The sequence below is a fragment of the Glycine soja genome, chromosome 3 (genome assembly GCF_004193775.1).
Source record: "Glycine soja cultivar W05 chromosome 3, ASM419377v2, whole genome shotgun sequence".
NCBI classification, from domain to species: Eukaryota; Viridiplantae; Streptophyta; class Magnoliopsida; order Fabales; family Fabaceae; genus Glycine; species Glycine soja.
In genome coordinates this window covers 28609293-28634805 of record NC_041004.1, presented here as the reverse complement: position 1 = coordinate 28634805, position 25513 = coordinate 28609293, and the positions used below count along the sequence as shown (strand labels likewise).

Here is a 25513-nt window from a genome sequence, read left to right as displayed (position 1 = left end):
TAAGCTTTGGCCTTCCCTTGTAGGCTTGTACTAGTCCTTCAACGAAAAATACACACATGGAACAACAAAAAGTACAGCTCATTAAGAAAATGGAACATGTTAATAACCACATTTAAATTAGTGATGAATAAATATGATGGGAGATTAAATGGACCTGTGGCTAGTGAGTTTTGCATATCAGAAGTTGAACATAGTCCAATATCTTCATAGTACAATGAAAAAAATCATGTTTATCAAATTATATGTACAAACTATATTTTCAAACACTCGTTAGTTCTCCAACCCCTTGGCTGCTCTGTGATTACCAAAAATATATGAATCAGTCTCAAGTAATAAAGTGAGTAAGTCTATATTCTGAATTTGGTTCCTCTAAAGTGCAATGAAAACCTTATTTAATAGTTTATAGTTCTCATGCATGAACTTAATTTAATAGTCTATGCTCTATTTCTTTTGCTTAGATGTTTTATTGAAGTTATGCACATTTACTAAATCCAAAACGTGACTGGTTTATCAAGCTAGTTAATACAAAAGGTCAATTGATCTCAAACCCCGAATGCTATAATGCTGAAGGAACATAAAGCTTCAAATAGATACACATACATATATGTAAATTTTACAGTTCACACTAGAATCTAGATACCACAACTAGGATTAGCACCAACTGATTAGTCTAGAGAACATTGAATACTAAGTTGTGAGGAGGGGCATGGTGGAATTTGGACTTCAACAACACCTTCAAGCATCTGTGTCACATTTCTCATTGTTGGTCTAAGACCAGGATCCTCTTGCACACACCAAAGGGCAATCATCACCAATTTCTCCAAGGTCTTCATGTCATCCAATGCCTCTTTGTCATTCTCAACCAAGTCATGAAGAACACCTTCAGTGTAGCAGTCAAAAGCCCATTCAGTTAGGATTGCTTTCTCTTCATCTGCCTCAAATTCTACACTTTTTCTGCATGAAACTATCTCAAGTAGCAGCACCCCATAACTATAGACATCCACTTTGGCCGTGATTGGCATGTTTTTGAACCATTCAAGTGCAACATACCCTTTTGTTCCCCTTATGGCAGTGTTGGTTCTGCTCTGATTCATGTTCAAAATCTTGGCCAATCCAAAGTCTGAAATTCTTGCATTATAGTAATCATCAAGGAGTATGTTTTGAGGCTTTATGTCACAATGGATGATCTGTGTGCTGCACTCTTCATGCAGATATAGAAGTCCTCTAGCAACCCCAGTTGCAATTTGTAGCCTCAGTTTCCAACTTGGTTTCTCCACATTGAAAACAAGACTTGCTAAAGTTCCATTGCTCATGTACTCATAAACCAGCAACCTTTCGTCTTGAGTCTCACAAAATCCAAGTAAACGGACCAAGTTCTTATGATGAGTGAGGCCAATGACATTCAGTTCATTCTTGAATTCCTTTTGAACCTCTTCCAAGAGAAAAGTGTTCAACCTTTTTACTGCCACGAGAGTAAGGGAACCCATGTTGATGACTCCTTCGTACACAATACCAAAAGCTCCCTTTCCTAGCACTTTCTCAAAGCCATTGGTAGCTTCTTCAAGTTCCTCATAAGTGAAGCAACGCAAATTGGTTTCCACATTAGTGCCACTTTTGCCAACTCTTCTAAGCTTCTTCTTGCACCAAAAAACATAAAAACTGCTCAAGCAGATTGCTCCAACCAATATTAGATTGAGACAAGCAGAACCACTCAAAAGCACAATCAAAGTGTTCCTACTATTCTTTTTCACAATGATTGGAGGAACAACCAAGGAGGAGTTGTCTTTCCTCACTTTCATGAAGGCCTTTGCACCATTAAGTGTGGCATCAACTCTACCATTTGAAAGTGGCAACTTCTTCTTCCAGCAGCTGTCACCTAACCTGAAAATAGCAACAGAACACAAACAATCTTCCATACAAGATTGTCTGCATTGTTCTTCAGTGAAGGGTTTTTGCAGCACATAATCTGAAAGAGGCCAATCAGTATCTATCAACACCTCAAAATCATATAGATCCTCTCTTTGACTAAGTTCATCTTCTGAACATGATTGTACAAAATCCGGTTTGCAGCTACCATTAGGATCATTAGGATCAACCAGTGAGTACCATTTTGGACACTTACAAATTGGCCTCTTATAATCTCCCAAACTGCAAATGCTATTATATCCACAAACGCCACTACTTGCAGCAGAAAGATAATCCTTACATATATTATCTGGATGAGACCACACTGGGGTCCAACCTACACTCCCAGAAGAACCCTTTGGATGTTGATAGAGTGTGAACACCCCATCAAAATCAAGAGTTGCTCTAAGGTAAAATTGAGTGGTGGAAATAGAACCCCCATCTGACAAGTTATACTTTTCTTTGTTGTCTCTCAAAATATACACATCTCCTGACCTATCAAACACCAATTGAGTCCCAGCACTTGATGTGTTGGACTCAATGGTTCCACTTGCATAGTAGTTAGCATTAACATACTCAGATGGCAAATTTATAGAGTGCATCACAAGATTACCATCATTTTGGAAAAAGAGCTCAAACCTGCCAATGTTGAAGTCATTCCTCCTAAGTTTAGAAGAAAGCTTCTGACCCCTTTCCATAGTCTGAGAAGGCAGCAAGGTGTCTCTATAATCATCAAAACTCTCCCAAGTACTGCTGGAGGCACCATCAAGAAGCACAAGGTTGCCAGTGTCATTGAACACACCACTAGAAACTCTAGCAGTGAAGCCACCAGTGTTCCATAACTTATCACCATTTGGGGCAGTGAGAACCAACCCATCATCAGCAGAAAGCTCAACTTTTGAGCCCTTTGGTGCAGGCTTGTTGTCCCTATTGGCAAACCAAACTATGGTTCTGTCTTGAATGTTGGCATACCAAATGCAAAGTATGAAATGATCAGGAGTGGCCTCAAGTGGGAGGAAACCAAAGGCAAAGTCACCAGAAGGTGATGAAACCAACCATGGGGTTGTGCTTTTTCCTGCAGTATGAGAATCACCAATGGCTATGTTGGTTTTGGTTTGAGCTACAACAAAGGGTAGCAAAATCACTGAGCAGAAGAGGAAAAAAAGAAGCAAAGAGGAAGCCATGGTGAGAAATGAGAATCAACTTGGTCCTTACGTTTTAGTTACATATATGGTGATGATTGATGAATAGAAATCAAATCAAGGACTAAGAAAAATTCCATTATGAATTTATGATGATGGTTAAGTCTTTGTCTTCGTTGAATATACTGGAATGCATGCGCTTGACTTTGTCAACGAAGGCTAAAAGTAAAACCAATCAGACACACACACCATATAACTCTTTTACTAGCAACAGTGTTCAGGAAATTTTGGTTCCTAATTACATCCACACAATACAAATTGGAAACAAAACCGTTATGTCAAAAGATCAAACATATTTTTATATATCAACATAAATTCTTGAAATGAATGGTAATAGAATCGATCTCCTTAACATTTCACATATAAAAAAATATGATTGAAAGAAAAGAATCTAATTAAAGATAATTAGTTAAATTTTTCGACAAAAATTAATCATTCACAAATTCGATCATACTACGTGTCAATAGCATACTAACATAATGATTAAAAAAATATTTTTGTATCAGTAAATGAGAGAATTTCCTTTTCTGCATAGGAGACAGGTACACCTTAGATAATCAAATGATGACATCCCCGTGGAAAACAAGCATCGCATACAACAAATTCCATGAAATAGAATAATTCTATTTTATTTTATTCTATTAATAACGTGTAAAAGTTATGTGAGTACCCTCCGTCAGTAAGCCTTATTATTAATTGAATAATTTACAATATATTTCACACAAATTACTTTATATTTTCTACGTGGCTGATTTAACATTTATTTAGGTCTAAGATCAATTTTAAGGTGAGATCTTTTTAAATCAATAAAAATTATATTAAAATTACTATTTTTATTTAAAATTTAATTTTTAAACTTTCTCAAATACAAAAAATCACTTATCTAGTTATTGGGTTTTACTCCTATAAAGTGATCAAATGCACTTTAGAGAATAAAGTAAAATAATAACCTTTAACTAAAAAAAAATCATTGAGATTATAAACAATTTTAGATTTTGTTAATATGTATTTGTTTTTATCATAATTTTTAACCGTTGATTTTCTAATCACCAAATGTAAATGCACTTTATTTTCTTATCATGTTTTTTTATTCTTAGCCGTTAAAGTATTTTTTGTCCAATATAAAAGTAAAATGTAAACATGTGATATGAGAAAGTAATATAAACTAAAAAGGAGAATGATAGTAATTCATGAAAAAAAATGAAAAAGACAATGTTTTTAGGGGATAGAAGAAAAGTTATTAAATTTAAAAGACTTATTCTCAGTTGGTCTTGTACATTGACGTGTATCTGTTTGAGTGTTGAGTTTTCAAATATATAAATCAGTCCCACCAGACCAGAACAGTCAAGTACTCAAGTTGGCCGAGTACGTACGTAACGGCTCTCATTGACCCATTTGGTCATTTACGCAAATTATTTTTTTAAATGAGATTTTCTTAAATTAATTATTGGCATGGTCTATTTTAATTCATATACCAAGTCAAACGATTTTTTTTTTCTAAGTTTTATGGACAAAACACCCAAACTGGATATTAGTTAAATTTGAGTTTTGTACATCAGCACCCCCCGAATGATTGGGTTGCAAAACCAAACACACTATTATAAAAACATACATCAGATTGTATAGACAATTCATGTTTTGCAAATGAATATACTAATTTATTTGCTTCTCTATAAATATGTTTCAACATGCAGAGTTAGAATTTTCCTTGTAATTTACAATTCTTAGCTACAAGCTCTTTAAAGTACTCCCCCTCACTACTCCTTTCATCCAACAGATTTATAGCATCAAAAGAATATGTTTCCACCATTACTGATGATATCCTTTTGTCACAAGCCATATAAAATAGACCATAACTCTGCTTCTAAAATCGAACAGTGCCCCAACCTTCTAGAATAAGCCCCAACAAAGCTATCATTATTACCTCTTATGATATCACCTCATGAAGTTACTCCTACTGCTAGAAGATAAGCTCCATCATGGTTAAGTTTCATACACCCCTGTATAGGATTATTCCATATTCCAGACTCATCCGTCTACAAATTTGGATGAATCAGATTTAGTACATTCTACATATTTTGGCTACTCTTGATATCTCTCAATAGCGCCCAAACTTTGAACAAAATTTCATCTATGTTATGCGAAGTATCTTGGAAGATAATCTCATTCCGTCTCCACCAAATACAATCAAGAATAACTCCAAATGCAATACTCCATTTGGTGTTTTCTAACATTTTAATTTATTGCTTTGAATATTGGTTTTTATCCAACTACTCATATATTGTTGGTAGAACAAAATAGTAGCAGTAAACTTGAAATGGCTCCAAATATGCTTCACCCAAGTACAGTCTCTAAAAGCATGTTCCATAGATTTAGCTTTATCATGGCATAACGGGCAAGTGTCTTCATCAGTCATATGGCATTGTTTCCTTAACACATCTCTAGGGAGAATTGTGTTGGCCTATTTTCCAAAGAAGATATTTGATGTGTTTCTGTCCATGCCTATGCCAAATACTTTGTTGGGCTCTGACCTAAATCCATATGGAAGTTTATTCTGTTATTTTTCTGTTTTGTCCTCTGTCTATATAAGGCAAGGATGCCCTGTATTTTAAAAAAGCTTCCACTTGTATATTGCATCAGTAATAAAAAGCTTTCTGCCCCCTCCCGTGGATGTAGCCTTGATCAAAGGTGAATCACGTAAATCTGTGTGTTCTTTCTCATCTCTCTCTCTCTTTCACCTTGCTGCAAAACTTTGTGCATGACATTTCTGTTCTGTTGCATCTCCTGATGCTATTCTTGTTTGTTCTTCTTCACTTCTATAACAAATTGGTATCAAGAGCTCAAGTTGCGATCAAGGAAATTCAAGATTCTCGTTTGAATACGAAGATCAAGCTGTGGGAGTCTTGTTTATGGTATCTTTCGCTACTTTACTGTGATCAAGAACACTTAAGAAATCATGTCAAACACAATCAGGATTGAGAAATTCAATGGAAAAAACAACTTCAATCTGTGGCGCATTAAGATGCGTGCTTTGTTGAAGGAACAACGTGTTTGGGCTTATGTTGCTTCTGCATCTGTGAAGAAAGAAGTGGCTTCTGAATCAAAAGAAAAGGTCTTTGTTTCAAAGATTGAAGAACTTGCAGAACAAGAAGAAAAGGCTCACTCACTAATCTTGCTTTCCTTGTCTGATGAAGTTTTATATGAAGTTGCTAATGAAGAAATTGCAAGTGGCTTATGGCTCAAGTTGGAAAAGCTTTATATGACCAAGTCAATCTGCAACAAGCTCTTCTTGAAGAGGCGTGTATTTGGTTTACACATGAAAGAAGGTACATTTCTTAAGGATCATCTTGATGAATTAAATTCTATTTTGATGGAATTAAGAGATATAGATGTTAAGATAGAGGATGAAGATGCTGTCATGATTCTGTTAGCCTCTTTACCACCATCATATGAGAGCTTTGTCAACTCTCTTAGTGTTGGTAAGGAATGTGTCACCATGGAGGAGGTGAAATCCAACTTATACTCAAGGGAACTTCGATCTAAAGCACCTGGAAATTCTGAAGAATCAAATGGATCTGGTCTTGTGGTCTCTAACTCTAACAAAAACATCAAGAAAAAGGTGTTTAAAGGAAAAAAGAAAACTCATGTCAATCCAAAGGACATCTGTAACTACTGCAAGGAGCCAGGTCACTGGAAGAAAGATTGTCCTAAGAAAAAGGGCAAACCATCTGCTGCTATTGCCAAGGAAGGTTCCACATCTGAAAATGAGTTTGTTCTCTTAGTTGCTGATCATCACCAACATTCTGAAAATCAATGGATATTAGACTCTGGTTGTTCCTTTCATATGTGTCCTAACAAAACCTGGGTTGACACCTATGAAGAGAAATCAGGTGGAAATGCCTTCATGGGAAATGATGTCTTATGCAAGACAGTTGAAATTGGCACAATAAAAATCAAGATGCGTGATGAAATTATCCGAACACTCACTGAAGTTAGGCATGTTCCAGAGCTGAAAAAGAATCTAATCTCCATAGGTATTATGGATGGAAAGGGGTTCAAACGCAACACTGAAAATGGGGTCATGAAAATTCAGAAAGGCTCCACAATGGTGATGAAGGGTATAAAGAGAGGTAATCTCGATATACTTCAAGGTACAACATGTATTGATTGTGACACCCTCTACCCCTCACATATATATTAATAAAGGAATAAAAATTCAAATATTAATTAAAAGTATTTTTAAAACATTTTTAAATACAAGCCTTTCAAATGGGTAAAAGGCTCACATTCACTTTCTTCTTCATCATATTCAAACTTGTCCAAATAAATAATAAAGTCATTTCGGCTCAAAGAAGGCCATCTGAGTTTCATACAATTAATATATAACCTATATCCTAATGTCACATCCTATCAGAGCGTGGTGTTCCCGTGTCCTCTAGCATGAGGTTCTTCATAATCATCACAGGATCCAAACACAAACAGCAAACCGGGAGTGAGTTATCACATTTCTAACTACTAGAGAGAAACAACACAACATATAGTAGCCAAATACAATTTACTTAGCATATCTCACACTATTTCATCACTTTGTCATTCATCAATCACACTTTTCAATTATCAATCACAATACACAAGAATCACACACTCCGATCAAGACATAATAACACATCAATTTCATAATAAACAATTACCAAGCGTATGAAACAGTTATACTAAGACTCAAGCCTATATGCAATATGGTACCATGTCAGTTAAAAACCTTGTCGGGCGCCTAGGAGTACATGACAAGACAAACCACACAATAGTAAGTCAAGTCACTCTTACTAGGTAATATCATAAGGAGACCAGTCAAGGTCACAATATTTTGCGAGAATGCTCCAACCATATGGGATCAACATAGGCTTAAAAGAGCACTCAAATCGTGTGACCCCTAAGGCCTACACTCCGAAGAGTCTGTCAGGGCCTCTCCCTCCTGATTCAGGTCCAACCCAGAAAATATTTTAGCACACAGACTCTATCTATGAACTATACAAAACACACGAGTCCTCAATTGTTCTCAAAATAATTTTAACTCGTCGCCCTTTAAGGGTCTTATCATTAACTCGTCGCCCGTAAAGGGACTTAACATTAACCCGTCACCCAAAAAGGGACTTAGCATCAACTCGTCGCCCGAAAAGGGACTTAGCATCAACTCGTCGCCCTAAAAGGGACTTAACATCAACTTGTCGCCCTAAAAGGGATTTAGCATTAACTCGTCGCCCTTGAAGGGACTTATGATCGTGTGATTGTACAATTCATAGTTCACAACTCAATGCACATATATATCTCAATCATATACATACTCAATTTATCACATACACTTAATCCCAATCACAATGATATAATCTCAATTTAACGTGTTATCACACCTCATGAATCATATACACTTTACCTATGAAATATGCAATACACACATCTACTCAATTGTTTTCAAAATCATTTTAACTCGTCGGGTTCCCACAGTGGATCCCATCACAATACTCGTCGCCCTTAAAGGGTCTTACAATTGTGTGATTGCACAGTTCATAGTTAACTCAATACACACATCTCATCTCAATACACATGTATTTCATCATCCGTCACATGTTCAATTTATCACATACTCACAGTTTGAATCATCATTTCATAACCTCAACATAACAATTTATACAAAAGATTTTATCACAACATGGAATGTAAAACCTCTGAAATAGTTCCTCACAATTGTATCAAAATCAATTAATCAAAATCATGGGTTAACACAAAGACATCAAGAGCACTCAAGTTTATCAATCAATTCTCATCAGGACATCAATTGGTACATAGAACACAATAATATTGTATTCATAATCATAAAGAAAAATAATAATTCAATAAACATCCCAAAATAAACCCAAATTTAGTTCTCTAAGGATCCCTACACATGTTTATTCTAACCCCCAATTGCGATAAACTCATCCCTTACCTCTGAGCAGACTCACGTGTCTTCAGCTAGCGATAGTAACATCTCTAGCAGTTCCCTGAGATTCCTTCAGTTATTCCTCCGACTGCTCCGATAGAATTCCCAAACGTTAGAGAGACGGAGAAGAGATTGAAACCTCCACTTGTACTGTCTTCATGCGATTCCTTTTTCTCCCTCCACGAATAATATCTCAAAAATCCCAACGGTGGAAGTGTGCGAAACTGAATTTTGAACAACATATACAAATTTCATGAAAATCCAACGGTTAACGTAACGGTGATTGTAGTTTTAACGAGACAGTTTTGGGTTTCTGCGGGAAATTAAAATGCTACGATGCGAAGGGTTTTCCTCTAATCTCATATATAATTTTGAAATTCCCAATGGTGAGAATGTTCGAAATTGGGTTGCAAACATGGTACTCAAATTTCACGACGATCCGACGGTGAACGAGTCCGAGATTGTTGTTTTTCTGAGACAGATTTGGTGGGCTGCGGGAAAAAGAAAGAGTTTTGAGAGGAGAATGGGAAAAACGAAAATGAGGCCAAAGAAGGCACCTGACTTAACATAACTATTTATACCTAAGGTAATCAACCTATTATTTGCTCTATATTTATTTATTTATTTATTTTATAAAAATAAACTCTATTTTATTTTCTATCAAACAAATAAATGAAATACCCTTTTTATTTTCTCTCAAATTATTATTTTAATTAATAATTATATCTCCTTATTTATTTATTTATAAAATCTCATCATTTTTCTAAAAATTTATTTATTTATAAATAACAATCCTTTTTAATCTAGATTACAAAAATTGGGATGTTACAATTCCACCCCTCTTAAAAGAAGTTTCGTCCCCGAAACTTTGCCGAAAGATCGAGAAAATGATATTACACATATAGTTTTCAATATCAAGTTGTGTGCTTTGTTGAAACACTTATCTGTGACTTCGATCATAAGAGTTTTCTACACTTGACGATAAATCAGGTGATCCTCGTTCCCTCAATGATAGTTTTTCATGAGTTAAGTTGTGTCGCAAGAGTAACATCTCAACGATAATAGAATGTGAATGACATACTATTTGGAGTATAATAATATCATAGGAGACGCTAATGACAATTTGAAATGAACAAACAAACACAAGAAGACACGACTGATCACATGGTCGACTCTTTTTCGAACATCAGGCGTTTCAAGAAAAATAATGAGTTTCGATTCTTTTAACTATCCTCAAATCTATCCCTCTTCCCTGAGCACGATCTTCCTTACTTATGTATACTTGACTCATAACACTCACTTAGGTCCAAGAATTGTAACGATTCAACTCTAAGGTTGCCTACCTGATACTAACTGGGTGCTAATTAGATAAGCAATACAGATTACTCCCTACTTCTGTAAGTTTGTTCACCTTAAGGTAATCTTCACACATATATACTCATGTCACCCTATAACTTTGCACTTGAACTTGAGGTTTCGATTGTTGTTTACAATATCTAACTCTATAACTAGGACACTAGTCATGTCATCGGTTTCCTATTCAAGCTCTAACTGCTAAGCTAGTTCTAACGTTTAAAACTAAACTCACAAGAAGATTCTTGAGAATTTTACCCATCTCTTTTATCTTGGATTCAACTCCAAAGATCCTCACAATGTATCAAACTAACGGTAATGTCTCCCAAAATATTATGGTGAACCCCATGGTTACCTATTCTAACTCACATATAGGATAAATCTTTTCACAAGTCTTAAGTTGTCAAGAAACATTGATCACTATTTGTCCTTTTACAAGCACTCCTCTAAACTTAAAAATTATTTCAAATATTTTACTACTCCAATAAGGACCTACGCGGCTAAGATAGCATTCAACATTTTACAGTGGTCGACTTCTCTATGAACTTATGGCTTACTCCTTACAAGGATCTCACTCAAAAACTTAAACTTACTTGAGTCATCTCCAGCAAGCATTAAGGTTAATCCAATGAGTCCTAAAATAACCTTTTGGTTCGACTACTAGTTAAGAGCATTTCATCTTAATCTTAGGTTTCCTCTCATCTCAAAACAACTTCTTCCCAAGAAGGATTTGTAGTTATCTTTCACCTAGGCGTAGCATACTCTAAGGGTCATCTTCATCTAACTAAAATGCATAACAAAACTCTTAGCTCGGAACATGATGCCCAAGGGTCTATAACAACCTTATAATGCACATCATAATTCAACTTAACTGGAAACATACTAAACACTAATAATCAAAACCACAACAAGAGCTAACTCAGGGTGAGAGATCCTGTCACGCATTCCACGAACACACATGGACATCTATCATATTATGACATGACCAGGTACGCATAGAGGTCACAATAGGTACTAAGGTATTTCTTAAAGCATCCACAAACTTTTTCCATATTAAGGTAAAAAGAACTAATATTTATCTTGCTAATCATACAACTATCATCAATAATCTTTTAGGTCACCTACCTTACGCAAGAACACTCACTCTTGAATCCTTCTATGCTTAACAATTAATGTCTTACTAACTACCTTACTCTCTTCTTAAGGTTCCACATTAAACCTCTTAACTATACTTCATAACTTTTCCAACTACACTATGTTCTCCAACAACTCTATACTAGATATTTCCCACGAACTACGGTTACAAGTTTCTATGGGTATTACACTTATAAGATTTTCAATCTTGCACTTAGGTGGTAACTAAGCATATCCTCAAGGAACACAGGTACACGTCTTACTAAGTTTGACTTTTGTCTATAGGTAACAATGATCATGTCTACTCAAGTATTTCCTCTCAAAACATCTTAACGTGATTGTCAAAGGCGAAGTCTCTCTTTATTCGTATTAGAAGTAACAACAAGAAAGATTATCAAGCAGTTTAACTAGACATGACTGGAAGATGAGCAGCCAATAATAAGATGAACACTCGATTGATTAGAAGACAATAATTTTAAATCAAGAAGGATCACTCATCTAGAATCAACAGTAGATACTCCAAATGAATTCTAGAAACGAAAACATAATCACAGTGTACGCACATATGGAGACATCAACTATCACTTGATTGTGACAGAAACATCAATAATCCAATTGTTTGATGTAGGCTCATAACACAAACAATGAATTATACTCAAGCTTGCAAGTGAAATCGAATTACTTGACTTAAGTACGCAACACAAAGAATAGTTTACACTAGAATCAGAAGGTATGGTCAAAAGAGTATTCTATATGAAATATATCTCGATACAAGTCCTCGAACTATAGAGTATCAACATTGCTAAGAACAAGAAATCACGAACAACCATACTATCTATGCAATTAAGGCAAAACACCATACTACTAACATACCCAGAATTATAAGGTTCTTATAATAAGTATACAACGTACATATAAGAAGTAAGAATTTAATAGTTAATAGGGATGTATTAAAGAATCACAAACTTCAACTACTACATTCACGACACAAAATAAAGTGAGTTAACTAGTCATGCGTTTACACATCAAGAAAGACATACTCATCCAAGACATATATATGGTTTAAAAAGTTTTCACAACATTAATCCACACATCAAGATAGAAATAAGTTATTAACAACATACATGCAAGAAGATAAGGGCTCATTAAAGCATTATCCATCAGTATCAAGGCTTCTTGCATCACCTAACGGCTTGCCATAATGTCGAACCGCACTTCACAAATTATAGAGATGGCCAGTCTCATAACTCATGACTCAACAGTGGATTTATGGTATAGCAAACATTAAGGATGCAAGGCACATATAACTATTTTTTTTAAGTCTCATTCGATCATGCAAAGGAAAAAAAATTAATAATTCAAACATGTTCATCAAAACTAGTCATAAGTAACCATACAGAGTGCACACCAGAATATGGCAAGCATATAACACACTGGCCAAAAGGTTCGACCTGCTCTGATACCACTAAATGTGACACCCTCTACCCCTCACATATATATTAATAAAGGAATAAAAATTCAAATATTAATTAAAAGTATTTTTAAAACATTTTTAAATACAAGCCTTTCAAATGGGTAAAAGGCTCACATTCACTTTCTTCTTCATCATATTCAAACTTGTCCAAATAAATAATAAAGTCATCCCGGCTCAAAGAAGGCCATCTAAGTTTCATACAATTAATATAGAACCTATATCCTAATGTCACATCCTATCAGAGCGTGGTGTTCCCATGTCCTCTAGCATGAGGTTCTTCATAGTCATCCACCTATTCATCTGCTCCCCCGAACACAAAGTTCAAGATCATCACAGGATCCAAACACAAACAACAAACCGGGAGTGAGTTATCACATTTCTAACCACTAGAGAGAAACAACACAACATATAGTAGCCAAATACAATTTACTTAGCATATCTCACACTATTTCATCACTTTGTCATTCATCAATCACACTTTTCAATCATCAATCACAATACACAAGAATCACACACTCTGATCAAGACATAATAACACATCAATTTCATAATAAACAATTACCAAGCATATGCAACAGTTATACTAAGACTCAAGCCTATATGCAATGTGGTACCATGTCAGTTAAAAACCTCGTCGGGCGCCTAGGAGTACATGACAAGACAAACCACACAATAGTAAGTCAAGTCACTCTCACTAGGTAATATCATAGGGAAACCAGTCAGGGTCATAGTGTTTTGCGAGAATGCTCCAACCATATGGGATCAACATAGGCTTAAAGGAGCACTCAAACCGTGTGACCCCCAAGGCATACACTCCGAAGAGTCCGTCAGGGCCTCTCCCTCCTGATTCAGGTCCAACCCAGAAAACATTTTAGCACACAGACTCTATCTATGAACTATACAAAACACACGAGTCCTCAATTGTTCTCAAAATAATTTTAACTCGTCGCCCTTTAAGGGTCTTATCATTAACTCGTCTCCCGTAAAGGGACTTAACATTAACTCGTCGCCCTAAAAGGGACTTAGCATCAACTCGTCGCCCTAAAAGGGACTTAGCATTAACTCGTCGCCCTTGAAGGGACTTATGATCGTCTGATTGTACAATTCATAGTTCACAACTCAATGCACATATATATCTCAATCATATACATACTCAATTTATCACATACACTTAATCCCAATCACAATGGTATAATCTCAATTTAACATGTTATCACACCTCATGAATCATATACACTTTACCTATGAACTATGCAATACACACATCTACTCAATTGTTTTCAAAATCATTTTAACTCGTCGGGTTCCGACAATGGATCCCATCACAATACTCGTCGCCCTTAAAGGGTCTTACAATTGTGTGATTGCACAGTTCATAGTTAACAACTCAATACACACATCTCATCTCAATACACATGTATTTCATCATCCGTCACATGTTCAATTTATCACATACTCACAGTTTGAATCATCATTTCATAACCTCAACATAACAATTTATACAAAAGATTTTATCACAACATGGAATGTAAAACCTCTGAAATAGTTCCTCACAATTGTATCAAAATCAATTAATCAAAATCATGGGTTAACACAAAGACATCAAGAGCACTCAAGTTTATCAATCAATTCTCATCAGAACATCAATTGGTACATAGAACACAATAATATTGTATTCATAATCATAAAGAAAAATAATAATTCAATAAACATCCCAAAATAAACCCAAATGTAGTTCTCTAAGGATCCCTACACATGTTCATTCTAACCTCCATCGAAGAGGAAATCAGACCTACGTAGTTCTTTCTTTAAAGGTGAATTAAGCGATTCTTTTTACTTGAAATGTGATCATTTGAAGGTGTTGGGCCTTAAAAATGATCCTTTTTACTTGGTAAGAAACTGAAATGATAAACTTTCAAACCCTATTTTTTGTGGACGAGCTTGACTAGGCGAGTTGATTTTAGCCTTAGTTTCACTTTAGTTATTAGTCAATCCAATTAAGAATGAGAAATCCCAAAGAGAAAACGTCCGATTGATTTTTTCGCTTCATTTTACTAAAAGATATTTTTTATTATTATATTATTATTTTACCTCTTTTTTTATTTCCAACGTGGTTACGGCACGACCGAACGGTCGGAATTCATTTTAACCGAAATTAACGGATGATACAATTCAAATGATCGGTGGGAATTTATTTTATTTTTTGATTAAGCGAGAAATGACTTAAATAAATGACTGAAGCACGTCAAAAGGGGGTATAGAAAGCGAATGAAAACGAGAATAAAAATACATGAAAGCGAATTTATCTTTCAGGAGCGGGCTCTGTGCATTATTATAGCTCGTGCCGGGGGCCGTATTGTTGACTGGTCGGGGCGTGGCTGGAGCTGTGCGTTGGGCCGGCGTTCTCTCTGCCGCGGGCGGTCCTTTTACTTGAGTCAGGGGGGAACTCTCGGCTCGGATTGAAAAATTTGGGGGATTGGGCTGGTATGAGCTTTGGATATTTTGGGATGCTTTCATCCACATCGAGGCGGTGGTGACCGCATGGGCGTCTCCTTCCTTTTTCTTCGCGCCCACTACTGGGGCTCTTCTGTTGTTGTTGGGGGCCACATTGGAAGCATATTCGAACTTGCCTTTTCGTAGTCCGGATTCAATCCTTTCTCCGGCGAAGACAAGATCCGCAAAGTTAGCTGGCATGTAGCCTATCAGCTTTTCATAGTAGAATGTGGGTAACGTATCTACCATAATTGTGATCATCTCCCTCTTCGTCATGGGCGGTACGACTTGGGCTGCGAGATCTCTCCGTCTTTGGGCATATTCCTTAATGGACTCATGCTCTCGCTTAGTCATACTCTAAAGCTGGTTCCGATCGGGAGCCATATCCGTATTGTACTGGTACTGCCTAATGAAGGCAGTTGCCAAGCCCTTCCTTGATCGGATCTGGGAAGCTTCCAGATTGGTATACCATGCTACAGCTGCTCCGGCCAAGCTGTCTTGAAAGAAATGGACCAACAACTTTTTGTCCGCAGAATACGCCTCCATCTTTCGGCAATACATCCAAAGATGCCCTTTCGGACATGTCGTCCCTTTGTACTTATCAAAGTCCGGTACTTTGAACTTGGGAGGAATTACGATATTGGGTACGAGACATAAGTCCGCTAAATCCGAGAATGGGTAATTGCCGAGGCCCTCGACTGCTCTTAACCTCTCTTCAAGCGCCTCAATCTTTCCCTTATCTTCCGCGAAGGGAACAGATTCTTTTACGAGTGTGGCTGAAGCCGGGATATGGTGGACTATGTTTGGTTGGGGTAGTTCATCGGGGGATGGATCTTTGAGGTGGAGCAGGGGGCCGAGATGGGTATCTCCTTCCTCATCGTCTTGCCCGGGATAGTCGTCATAAGGTGGGAGTTGCCCCTCGAAGGTAGGGGCTTGGCTTAAATCTTCCAGGGTGGCACGGGGAGTGAAGTCCGAAGGCAAGCCATAAGGATAAGCTTGCGGGCTATACCTTCGACCAAACATTGCCGTGTTTCTGTCTCGGCTCGGATTTAAGGCGGGCTGCAGCACCGGCTCCGCTTCCCTAACTGTATTGGAGGCGGTTGCCGTGGCTTTATCCTCTATAGTTTTCTGGAGTTTTAACATGACCTCCGAGATGGAAGCCATTTGATCTTTTAAGGCCGATAGATCGGCCTTCATCTGTTCCTGCACGCCCTCTTCATTATCCATTTTTCTGGATCGAGTGTTATAGGGGTGCCTTTGTGCTTTCTTAGTTATGATGAAATTCCTAAAGAAATAAACAACGGTGAGTATGCCACCAAGACATGAATATGCAAATGAATGATCGGAGCACTTGGATCCACCCCAAGGTTTTTTAGATAGCGTGATAATTCAGAACTTCTCATTTTATAAAAAGAACAAAGCTTTCATTTAGCCAAGATTATACAAAGGTGTTACAAGAGAACCTAACGGTTTCTAATTATATGGGTCATCAAATCTATCATGTGTTGACAGTAATTGATTAGCCCATGAATCTCCTCGGGGGCTGTACACACTTCGGCCATGGCTTTTGCTTTGGCTAATAGACACGGGAGGTCTTGACTTCCATTCAAGGTCAAGGCGAACCTATCCATCCACATAGTCGCTTCTTGATGCAATGCATCAATCACCCTCCCTCTTGCTTCTTTTTTGACGTACACTTGTGCAAAATCCTCCGCTAGCTTTTGTTCATGGGTCATAGACTGGTTCAATTCTTCCTTGTACTGCCCTATGATAGCTAGCATGCTTTGCTCCGTGGCTTCCAAGTGTTGAGCCAAACTCCTTTTGGACCTTGCGCAAGCAGCTAACTCTTCTTTTAAGATCATGCCATGCACCCGTGACCGGTCTCTTTCCTCTCTTCGGAGCTTGAGCTCATTGTTGCTACCCCACAATGCTCCTCGGAATTTCTCTCGGCCATATTCCTCCTTGCGGACCCTTTTGGTTTCTTGTTCAAAGGCTCTTGCAGTGGCCGCGTTTTCCTCTTGTAACTCGATATACTCTTTCCGGATGTGTGTAGCGGCTGATTTGAACCTCTCCTTGGCGAGTCTTGCCTTCCCTAGCTCTAATTTTAGAGCTTGGACTTCTTCATCTTCCTCCGGAGCTTCGAAGTTCTCCTCATTGATAACTTTCAATTTGGAGAGCCAATCTAACCCTCGCGTGTGAACTCTTAGCCATCCATGATAACCACCGATGACGCCATTTCGGATGCCTCTAAGCTCCTTGTCTTTCCTCAACGGACTTCTCCACGCCTTGTGGACTCTTTGTATCACCTTGAGACTTTGCGCGCCTAGATCCCTCACAAGGAAAGGCGAGAGACTTTCTTCTGTTGGCGCTCCCCTCATGGGGTACCCTAGCTGTCTTATGGCGAGTGCGAGATTATAATTAATACAACCCCTAGTCCCTATCAATGGAACATTAGGGTAGTCCCCACACGAGAAAAGAACTCCTTCCTTGCCTTCCTTCCAATGAGGAAACCAATTGATTGCGTTGCCTCCTATCCCAGCCAAATGTTGGTCCCAATCGACTCTTCCTTTTTCGGCGCATGAGCAATAACTTTGAAGTGGACACGGGTGTCTTGTGTCTTGTTGGAATAGGTGTGAAACCAACCACACACAGATAGTGGGTAAACAACAGACAATCCGTGCACTGTTTTTCTCACACCTCCGGTCAAAGGTGTCAAACAAATCTGCCAAGATAGCCACCACTGGACTCTCCTTGTTATGGTGATATGCGAGGAAAGCATCAATGGCGGCTAAGTCCACCAAACCGTCAACGTTCGGAAAGAGGACAACCCCAAAAATCAACAAAGCTAATATATCCGCAAACGGGCCCCACTTCTCTTGGCTCGCCATATCCCTTGCCTTGCCTTCCAAGTATTTCCGAGGCAGGCCCACTACGCCGTTCCGAGTTTGCTTCATGCGATCCATCTCTTTTGCCGAATCTCCAACCACAGCTGCAATCTTGCTCAAGGAGGGAAGAAACCCGGAGAAAAGATACGGTTTTCTCCCCCTAAGAGGGCATCCTAATATTTCCTCAAACTCTTCAATAGTCGGTACCATTTGGAAGTCCCCAAACGTGAAACACCTCAACGGCTGGTCATAGTATTGGGCGAGGGATACGACAGCTTCCGTAAATACCGCCGCTGCGGTCAAATCTAGAATCTTCCCGTACACTTTGCAGAAGGCTTACCTTTGGAGAGGTCCCATCAATCGTCCCAATTCCTTGAGGCTGGTGATATCTAGACTTTTAACCTTGACTTGATAAAACCTTTTGCCATTTAGATTTATCCCCATCATTTACCTAAAAAAGGGGTGGATCAAGACTCCAACATGAATGATGCAATGCGTATGCATGAAACGGAAAAAAAACAACACAAATGGGTAATTCACACATACGAGACCGCAGAGATCCAATTTTAATGCTACGTTTAGGGCATGATGGCGCCTCAACGTAGTATTAAAAAGGTTACGCATTACTCTGAAGAGACCAAACATCACTAGCAAAACTATAAACTAGTGCTATTTATCAAAAGATGCATGAGAACAAATGGCACGGAGCGTGTTTGCTCTCTGCCCCTATTTTGGGAACCTATATGACAATATCTAGGGGTCTCTAATAACTACTCCCCAACAATTCATAACTCACACGGCTGTTTTCTAGAGGTATCATCACTCAAGATAATAATATTGTGGCGGTATGGAATACCAGCGACAACACATTATAAAGAGAGAAAGCTCTAGACGAGGTTTCACTATTATCAAGCAAGTCGGAGACCTAGCATGATGATAGATTCACCTCCACTCCTTAAATTTCCATGAACCCGGGTGTAGGGCCCCCTTTTTTACTCAAACCCGTGGGTGCTTAGAATGCAGTGTAAAGAATGCGAAATAGACAACAGTTATTTACATTTTACACAGTTCAACAAATGCACACACAAAGTTTCACAAATCCACAATTCCTTAAAATAGGCCTAACTCACAAAAAGTCCCCAGTGGAGTCGCCAACTGTCGCAACATGCCCCTGTTGCGGGCGAGCGAGGCGAGGCTCACGGGTGCACTTTCCAAAGGAGGAAAGATGCGCGGAGTCGCCACCAACGTTTATTTGTGGAAAACATTGGAAAAACCGAAGGAAACCGGTCAAAAATGAAAATTCTAAGTTCGGGAGTTGTATTTACGTTTGAGGAAGGTATTAGCACCTCTCACGTTTGTCTCGAAGGACAACAGCCTATTTTTTAGAATTGTGGGAATTGTGTTATCTTAACTTTTATTTTCTTTTTATTTTTGAGGTCGACAAAAGCGGGGCTCTTGCTCCTACGTACCCTCCATCGAAGAGGAAATCATACCTACGTAGTTCTTTCTTTAAAGGTGAATTAAGCGATTCTTTTTACTTGAAATGTGATCATTTGAAGGTGTTGGGCCTTAAAAATGATCCTTTTTACTTGGTAAGAAACTGAAATGATAAACTTTCAAACCCTATTTTTTGTGGACGAGCTTGACTAGGCGAGTTGATTTTAGCCTTAGTTTCACTTTAGTTATTAGTCAATCCAATTAAGAATGAGAAATCCCAAAGAGAAAACGTCCGATTGATTTTTTCGCTTCATTTTACTAAAAGATATTTTTTTATTATTATATTATTATTATACCTCTTTTTTGATTTCCAACGTGGTTACGGCATGACCGAACGGTCGGAATTCATTTTAACCGAAATTAATGGATGATACAATTCAAATGATCGGTGGGAATTTATTTTATTTTTTGATTAGGCGAGAAATGACTTAAATAAATGACTGAAGCATGTCAAAAGGGGGAATAGAAAGCGAATGAAAACGAGAATAAAAATACATGAAACAAAATGTGGACCACCACGGGTACATAGAATGAATTGAAAAGCTCGGTTTGGGGTACTTACCAGTTGAAGACTGAAGAAAACGAAGAACGAACGATGAATGTCGAAGAACGATTGAAAATCTTCACGTAATTACTCACGGAAACATTACGGAAACGTTACGGAAGCGCCTCGGCTTGGATTTTTTTCACGGAAACAATTTTCCTCAGCAATTTCGAGAAAATAAGAAGTGCCAAGAAGGCTGAACCCCTTCCCTCTTCACTCCTCCCCCTATTTATAGCAAAATAAGGGAGGAGCTTGCCACCCAGCTCGCCCAGGCGAGCAAGGTTGCTTCCTCCAGAAGCAACAGCCTTCTGGAGGAAGAATCTGGAAGGCCCAAGTGGGCCTGATTGCTATTTGTACCCCTCTTTTTACTAAATGCACCCCCTTTACCTTTTTTGGTAATTCTTTTTCCGTAACGTTACGAAACTTTGCGAATTTCATAATGATACTTATTTTCCTTCCGCAAGGTTACGAATCCTTACGGATTATGTATTTACTCTTTTTTAGCTTTCGAAGAAGTTACGAAAACTCACGGATTGCGAAAACACCTCCTTTCGATTTCCGTCACATTACGGAATTTTCACGGATCGCGTAAGCCTGCTTCCTTTTGATTTTCGGCACGTCTCGGGACTTCACATATTGTGCAACAAAGGGTGCCAAGTATCTCGAAGCGGCCAATCAAAGGTTGTATATCATCAAATAATAATCCCCGGACGAAATTAGGGTATGACAATGCCTATTATCATGTCAATGAAGGAAAGTTGGTACCTAGATCAAGAAAGGGTCTGTTCATGGGTTATGGTGATGGGGTGAAAGGTTACAGGATCTGGTCACCCTCTGAAAGGAATGTTCTTCTCAACGGAGATGTAATTTTTTATGAATCACATTTGCTCCATCCAAAAATTGAGATTCCAATTACTGGAACACAGAGATGCCACTCTCTTCAAGAAAAGGATGTATAATCTATAACCAAAGACTCAGAAAAGGGGGTCATACAGATAGATCTCCTGTTCCTCAAGAAGGTGAGCAATCAAAAGATTCCAGTGCAAATGAGGCTCATCAGAATGCTGAACCCGAGCCTGCACACTTCAATCTTGGAATCAGTCAGAGACCTAAGAGGGTCAGTAAGCCTCCTGAGAGATATGGTTTTGAAGACATGGCTGCCTATGCATTACATGCAGCTGAAGAAATAGATTCAAATGAACCTGCCACCTACAAAGAAGCTATCAATCATCCTGAAGCTAAAAATTGGTTGTTAGCTATGAAAGAGGAAATGAAATCTCTATATAAGAATCAAACATGGAAACTTGTTGAACTACCTAAAGGAAGACATGTGGTAGGTTACAAGTGGATATTCAAGAGGAAACCTGGTCTTTCAGAAAAGGAAGGGATAAGATACAAGGCTAGGTTAGTTGCCAAGGGATTCAGCCAGAAAGAAGGAGTATATTTCAACGAAATCTTTTCACCTGTGGTTAGACATACATCCATCCGGGTTTTGCTTGCTATAGTGGCAAACCAAGATTTGGAACTTGAACAACTTCAACGAAATCTTTTTCCACTGTTGATGACTGTTGAGAGAATTTATAGGTCTTATCTACGGCTATATGGGGGGACAAGCATCAAATCTCCCTTCAGATATTTCAAGCTTATTTGATTGCAAATACTGTTTGTAAAGGCTATTGTTCTTTGCATATAAGGTTATTGGAATGGCATCAATTCCATGTACCTTGGTACCTGGCTCAAAATCTTTAGAAGCCTCTCCGACTTGAGACATTCTTGTTCCAACATTCTTAAATTTTGTACTAACCATAGACTGAAAATTTGATCTGAACCCTGCATTTTTTAGCACTAAATATTCATTCTTGTTGCACTTGAGAAGTTTCTGATCTGGCTGCTGAAGATGATGTAGAAGCAAGCTTCATTGCTTCATGATGATGAATCAAGATTGATTCAAGGTGTTTTGATGATAACAAAGATGATGACAAAAAGCCCATGAGAATGATTTCAAGATTGAGTCAAGAACAATTCAAGAATCAAGAGAAGTTTCCAGTTTCAAGTTTTCAAGAATCAAGAATCAAGAATAATCAAGAACAAGATTCAAGACTCAAGATTCAAGAATCAAGAAAAGACTCAATCAAGATAAGTACTAAAAAGTTTTTCAAAACATTGAGTAGTACATGAATTTTTCACAAAACCTTTTACCAAAGAGTTTTTACTCTCTGGTAATCGATTACCAGTTTATTGTAATCAATTACCAATAGCAAAGATTGTTTTCAAAAAGCTTTCAACTGAATTTACAACGTTCCAATTGATTTCAAAATGGTGTAATCGATTACAATGATTTGGTAATCGATTACCAGTGTGTTTGAATGTTGAAATTCAAATTCAAATGTGAAGAGTCACATCCTTTCACAAAAATGCTTTGTGTAATCGATTACAATAATTTGGTAATCGATTACCATTGATAAGTTTTGAACAAAAATCAAAAGATGTACCTCTTCCAATGGTTTTCAAGTTTTTCTAAAGGTTATAACTCTTCTAATGGTTTTCTTGACCAGACATGAAGAGTCTATAAAAGCAAGTCCTTAACTTGCATTTTCAAGACATTGATTACATCCTTTGAATCTCTTTGAACATCCTCTTGAATTTCTTCTTCTTCTTCCTTTGCCAAAAGCTTTCTAAAGTTTTATGGTTTTCCAAACCTTGAAAACAAAACTTGTGCTATTCATCTTTTTCATTTCCTTCTCCCTTTGCCAAAAAGAATTCACCAAGGACTAACCGCCTGAATTCTTTTTGTGTCTTTCTTCTCCCTTTTCCAAAAGAACAAAGGACTAACCGCCTGAATTCTTTTGTGTCTCCCTTCTCCCTTGTCAAAGAATTCAAAATGACACAGTCTGAGAATTCTTTTGATTCTTCCCTTTCCCATAAACAAAAGATTTCAAAGGACTAACCGCCTGAGAACTTTGTCTTAACACATTGGAGGGTACATCCTTTGTGGTACAAGTAGAGGGTACATCTACTTGGGTTGTTGTGACTGAGAACAAGAGAGGGTACATCTCTTGTGGATCAATTCTAGTGGAGGGTACATCCACTAGGTTATTCAAAGAGAACAAGGGAGGGTACATCCCTTGTGGATCTTTGCTTGTAAAGGAATTTACAAGGTTGAAAAGAAATCTCAAGGACCGCAGATCGCTTGGGGACTAGATGTAGGCATGGGTTGTTGCCGAACCAGTATAAAACTCTTGTGTATTTGTCTTCTTCTTCCCTACTCTTTTAATTTCCACTGTGCACTTTAATTACCGCTTTTACTTTTGGTTAAGTTTATATTTTTGTTCTTTACTTTCTTAACAACATAGTAAAAGCCTAAGAAGGGTAAATTTTAATTAGTAAAGGTTCATTAATAATTAATTCAACCCCCCCTTCTTAATTATTTTGAGACCACTTGATCCAACAGATGATGATTATGATTTTCAAGGTTAAGAACCAAAGACTTGTCCTCATCGTGAGTTGATTGTGAGCATCCTTTGATCATGTTTGAAATCAAGTTCTTGAATGAGCTATCCGGTTTAACATAGGATTTAGAACATGTTTCTTGAGTTTGCTTTTTGAATTTTTTACTCCCAATTATCACTTGTTGCAACTTGCTTCTCTTCTTACCTGCCAAAAACAACCCAGCACTATGGAAGCTTTCAACACTTAAATGGCACTCTTCCTTTTAGTTTCAATTTTTTATCTTCTTTATAACCAAATGCTTCTTTTTTAGTTTCAAATACTTATAACCAAATGCTCTGAAAAAGCAGTACACCACAAGCAATATCAATCAAGCTATTCCCTCCTAACTCCCTCCAAATTCAACAAGAAACATTGATAAATGTAAACATGTTGTGATATCATACACATATTACTAAACCGAATACACATCAGAAAAGTATAACAGTAACAACCAGAATAGAAAAATTGCTCAAGTGCAATTGGCCCTTTTCTCCTCAACCTGTTTCTTTGTGTTGTTAAAGAAACTTCCTAGTCACTGAAGAGGGGTATGTGAATTTACATGCTGTAAACATGGGTAGAGACAAGCCTCTCCAGCAACATAAGGTAGAGCATTGGGCGTTGTCGCTTCCTTTTTTTTCTGTTATTTTTCTTAAAGAATAAACATCTTTGATGTTTGAGGACAGGAGAATAACTGTCTAGATCTAAATCTGAAATAGATTCAGTTTGTGTTATCAAATTTGCATCCTAATTCTTTAGTTGTGTCATGAACAACTAAAAATGAAAGTCTTACCATTTCTCCTTTGCTTGTAGGTTGCATAATTTCTGATGATATATAGGTAGTTTGTGGCTTAAAAACTATAGGTCCAGATTTTCAAATTGATTTTGCAGCAACTTGATTGAGTTTTCCAGGTAGGGTTTGGCAGCATCTTTTCTTCCTTTTGCTGAGATTCTTCCTTTGCTTCTTTTTCCTGGATTTCTTCCTTCATTTTGTTCAAATTGCCAAAAACTTGTGCTTCTACTTATGCACGATGGCTCGATCTCATACTTATCCATCATCAGTGCAAAATAATCCCTTGCTTTTTCTACTGCTCCTATACTTATGCTGTCATCATCTATGTTGATAATCTGTGTTGTCCCCCCATTGATAATTTCAGCCCTAACTTAATTCCAGTTCCTAATATATACCCATCATTGTTGTTGAAAATTTAGGACTACATTGCTTAAGGATTTGAGATACTCCAGAACTTGAATTTGAATGAGTGGAGATAATTGTCACACTTAACACAAATTAGCTTTTTATTAACACATAAATATAGTATAGAGAAAGAGAAAGAGAGGGGAAAGCTTCCTTTGGATAAGGATTAGATACTCAGCTTCCCACACACTCAACATGATAACACGTAAATCAGTATACACACTCAACCTCACACACATACACACTCCAAACAGCCCTTTACCTACACAATTGTGTACACAATACAGTTGTCTACAATATATATTTTACAATTGTCAATAATCTGTGTTGTTTCTTGCAGGAAGTAGCTGCAGAGGTGGTTCAGA

General features: G+C 37.6%; 1 protein-coding gene across 1 annotated transcript; it reads right to left on the bottom strand.

Annotated features, from left to right (window-relative positions):
• Positions 1-486: 486 nt before the first annotated feature.
• On the bottom strand, positions 487-3150 carry LOC114406375 (G-type lectin S-receptor-like serine/threonine-protein kinase LECRK3). The gene has a single exon (XM_028369068.1). It carries the CDS (start codon positions 3087-3089, stop codon positions 666-668), a length of 2424 nt encoding a protein of 807 aa, XP_028224869.1. The 5' UTR covers positions 3090-3150; the 3' UTR covers positions 487-665.
• Between the last annotated feature and the right edge of the window lie 22363 nt (positions 3151-25513).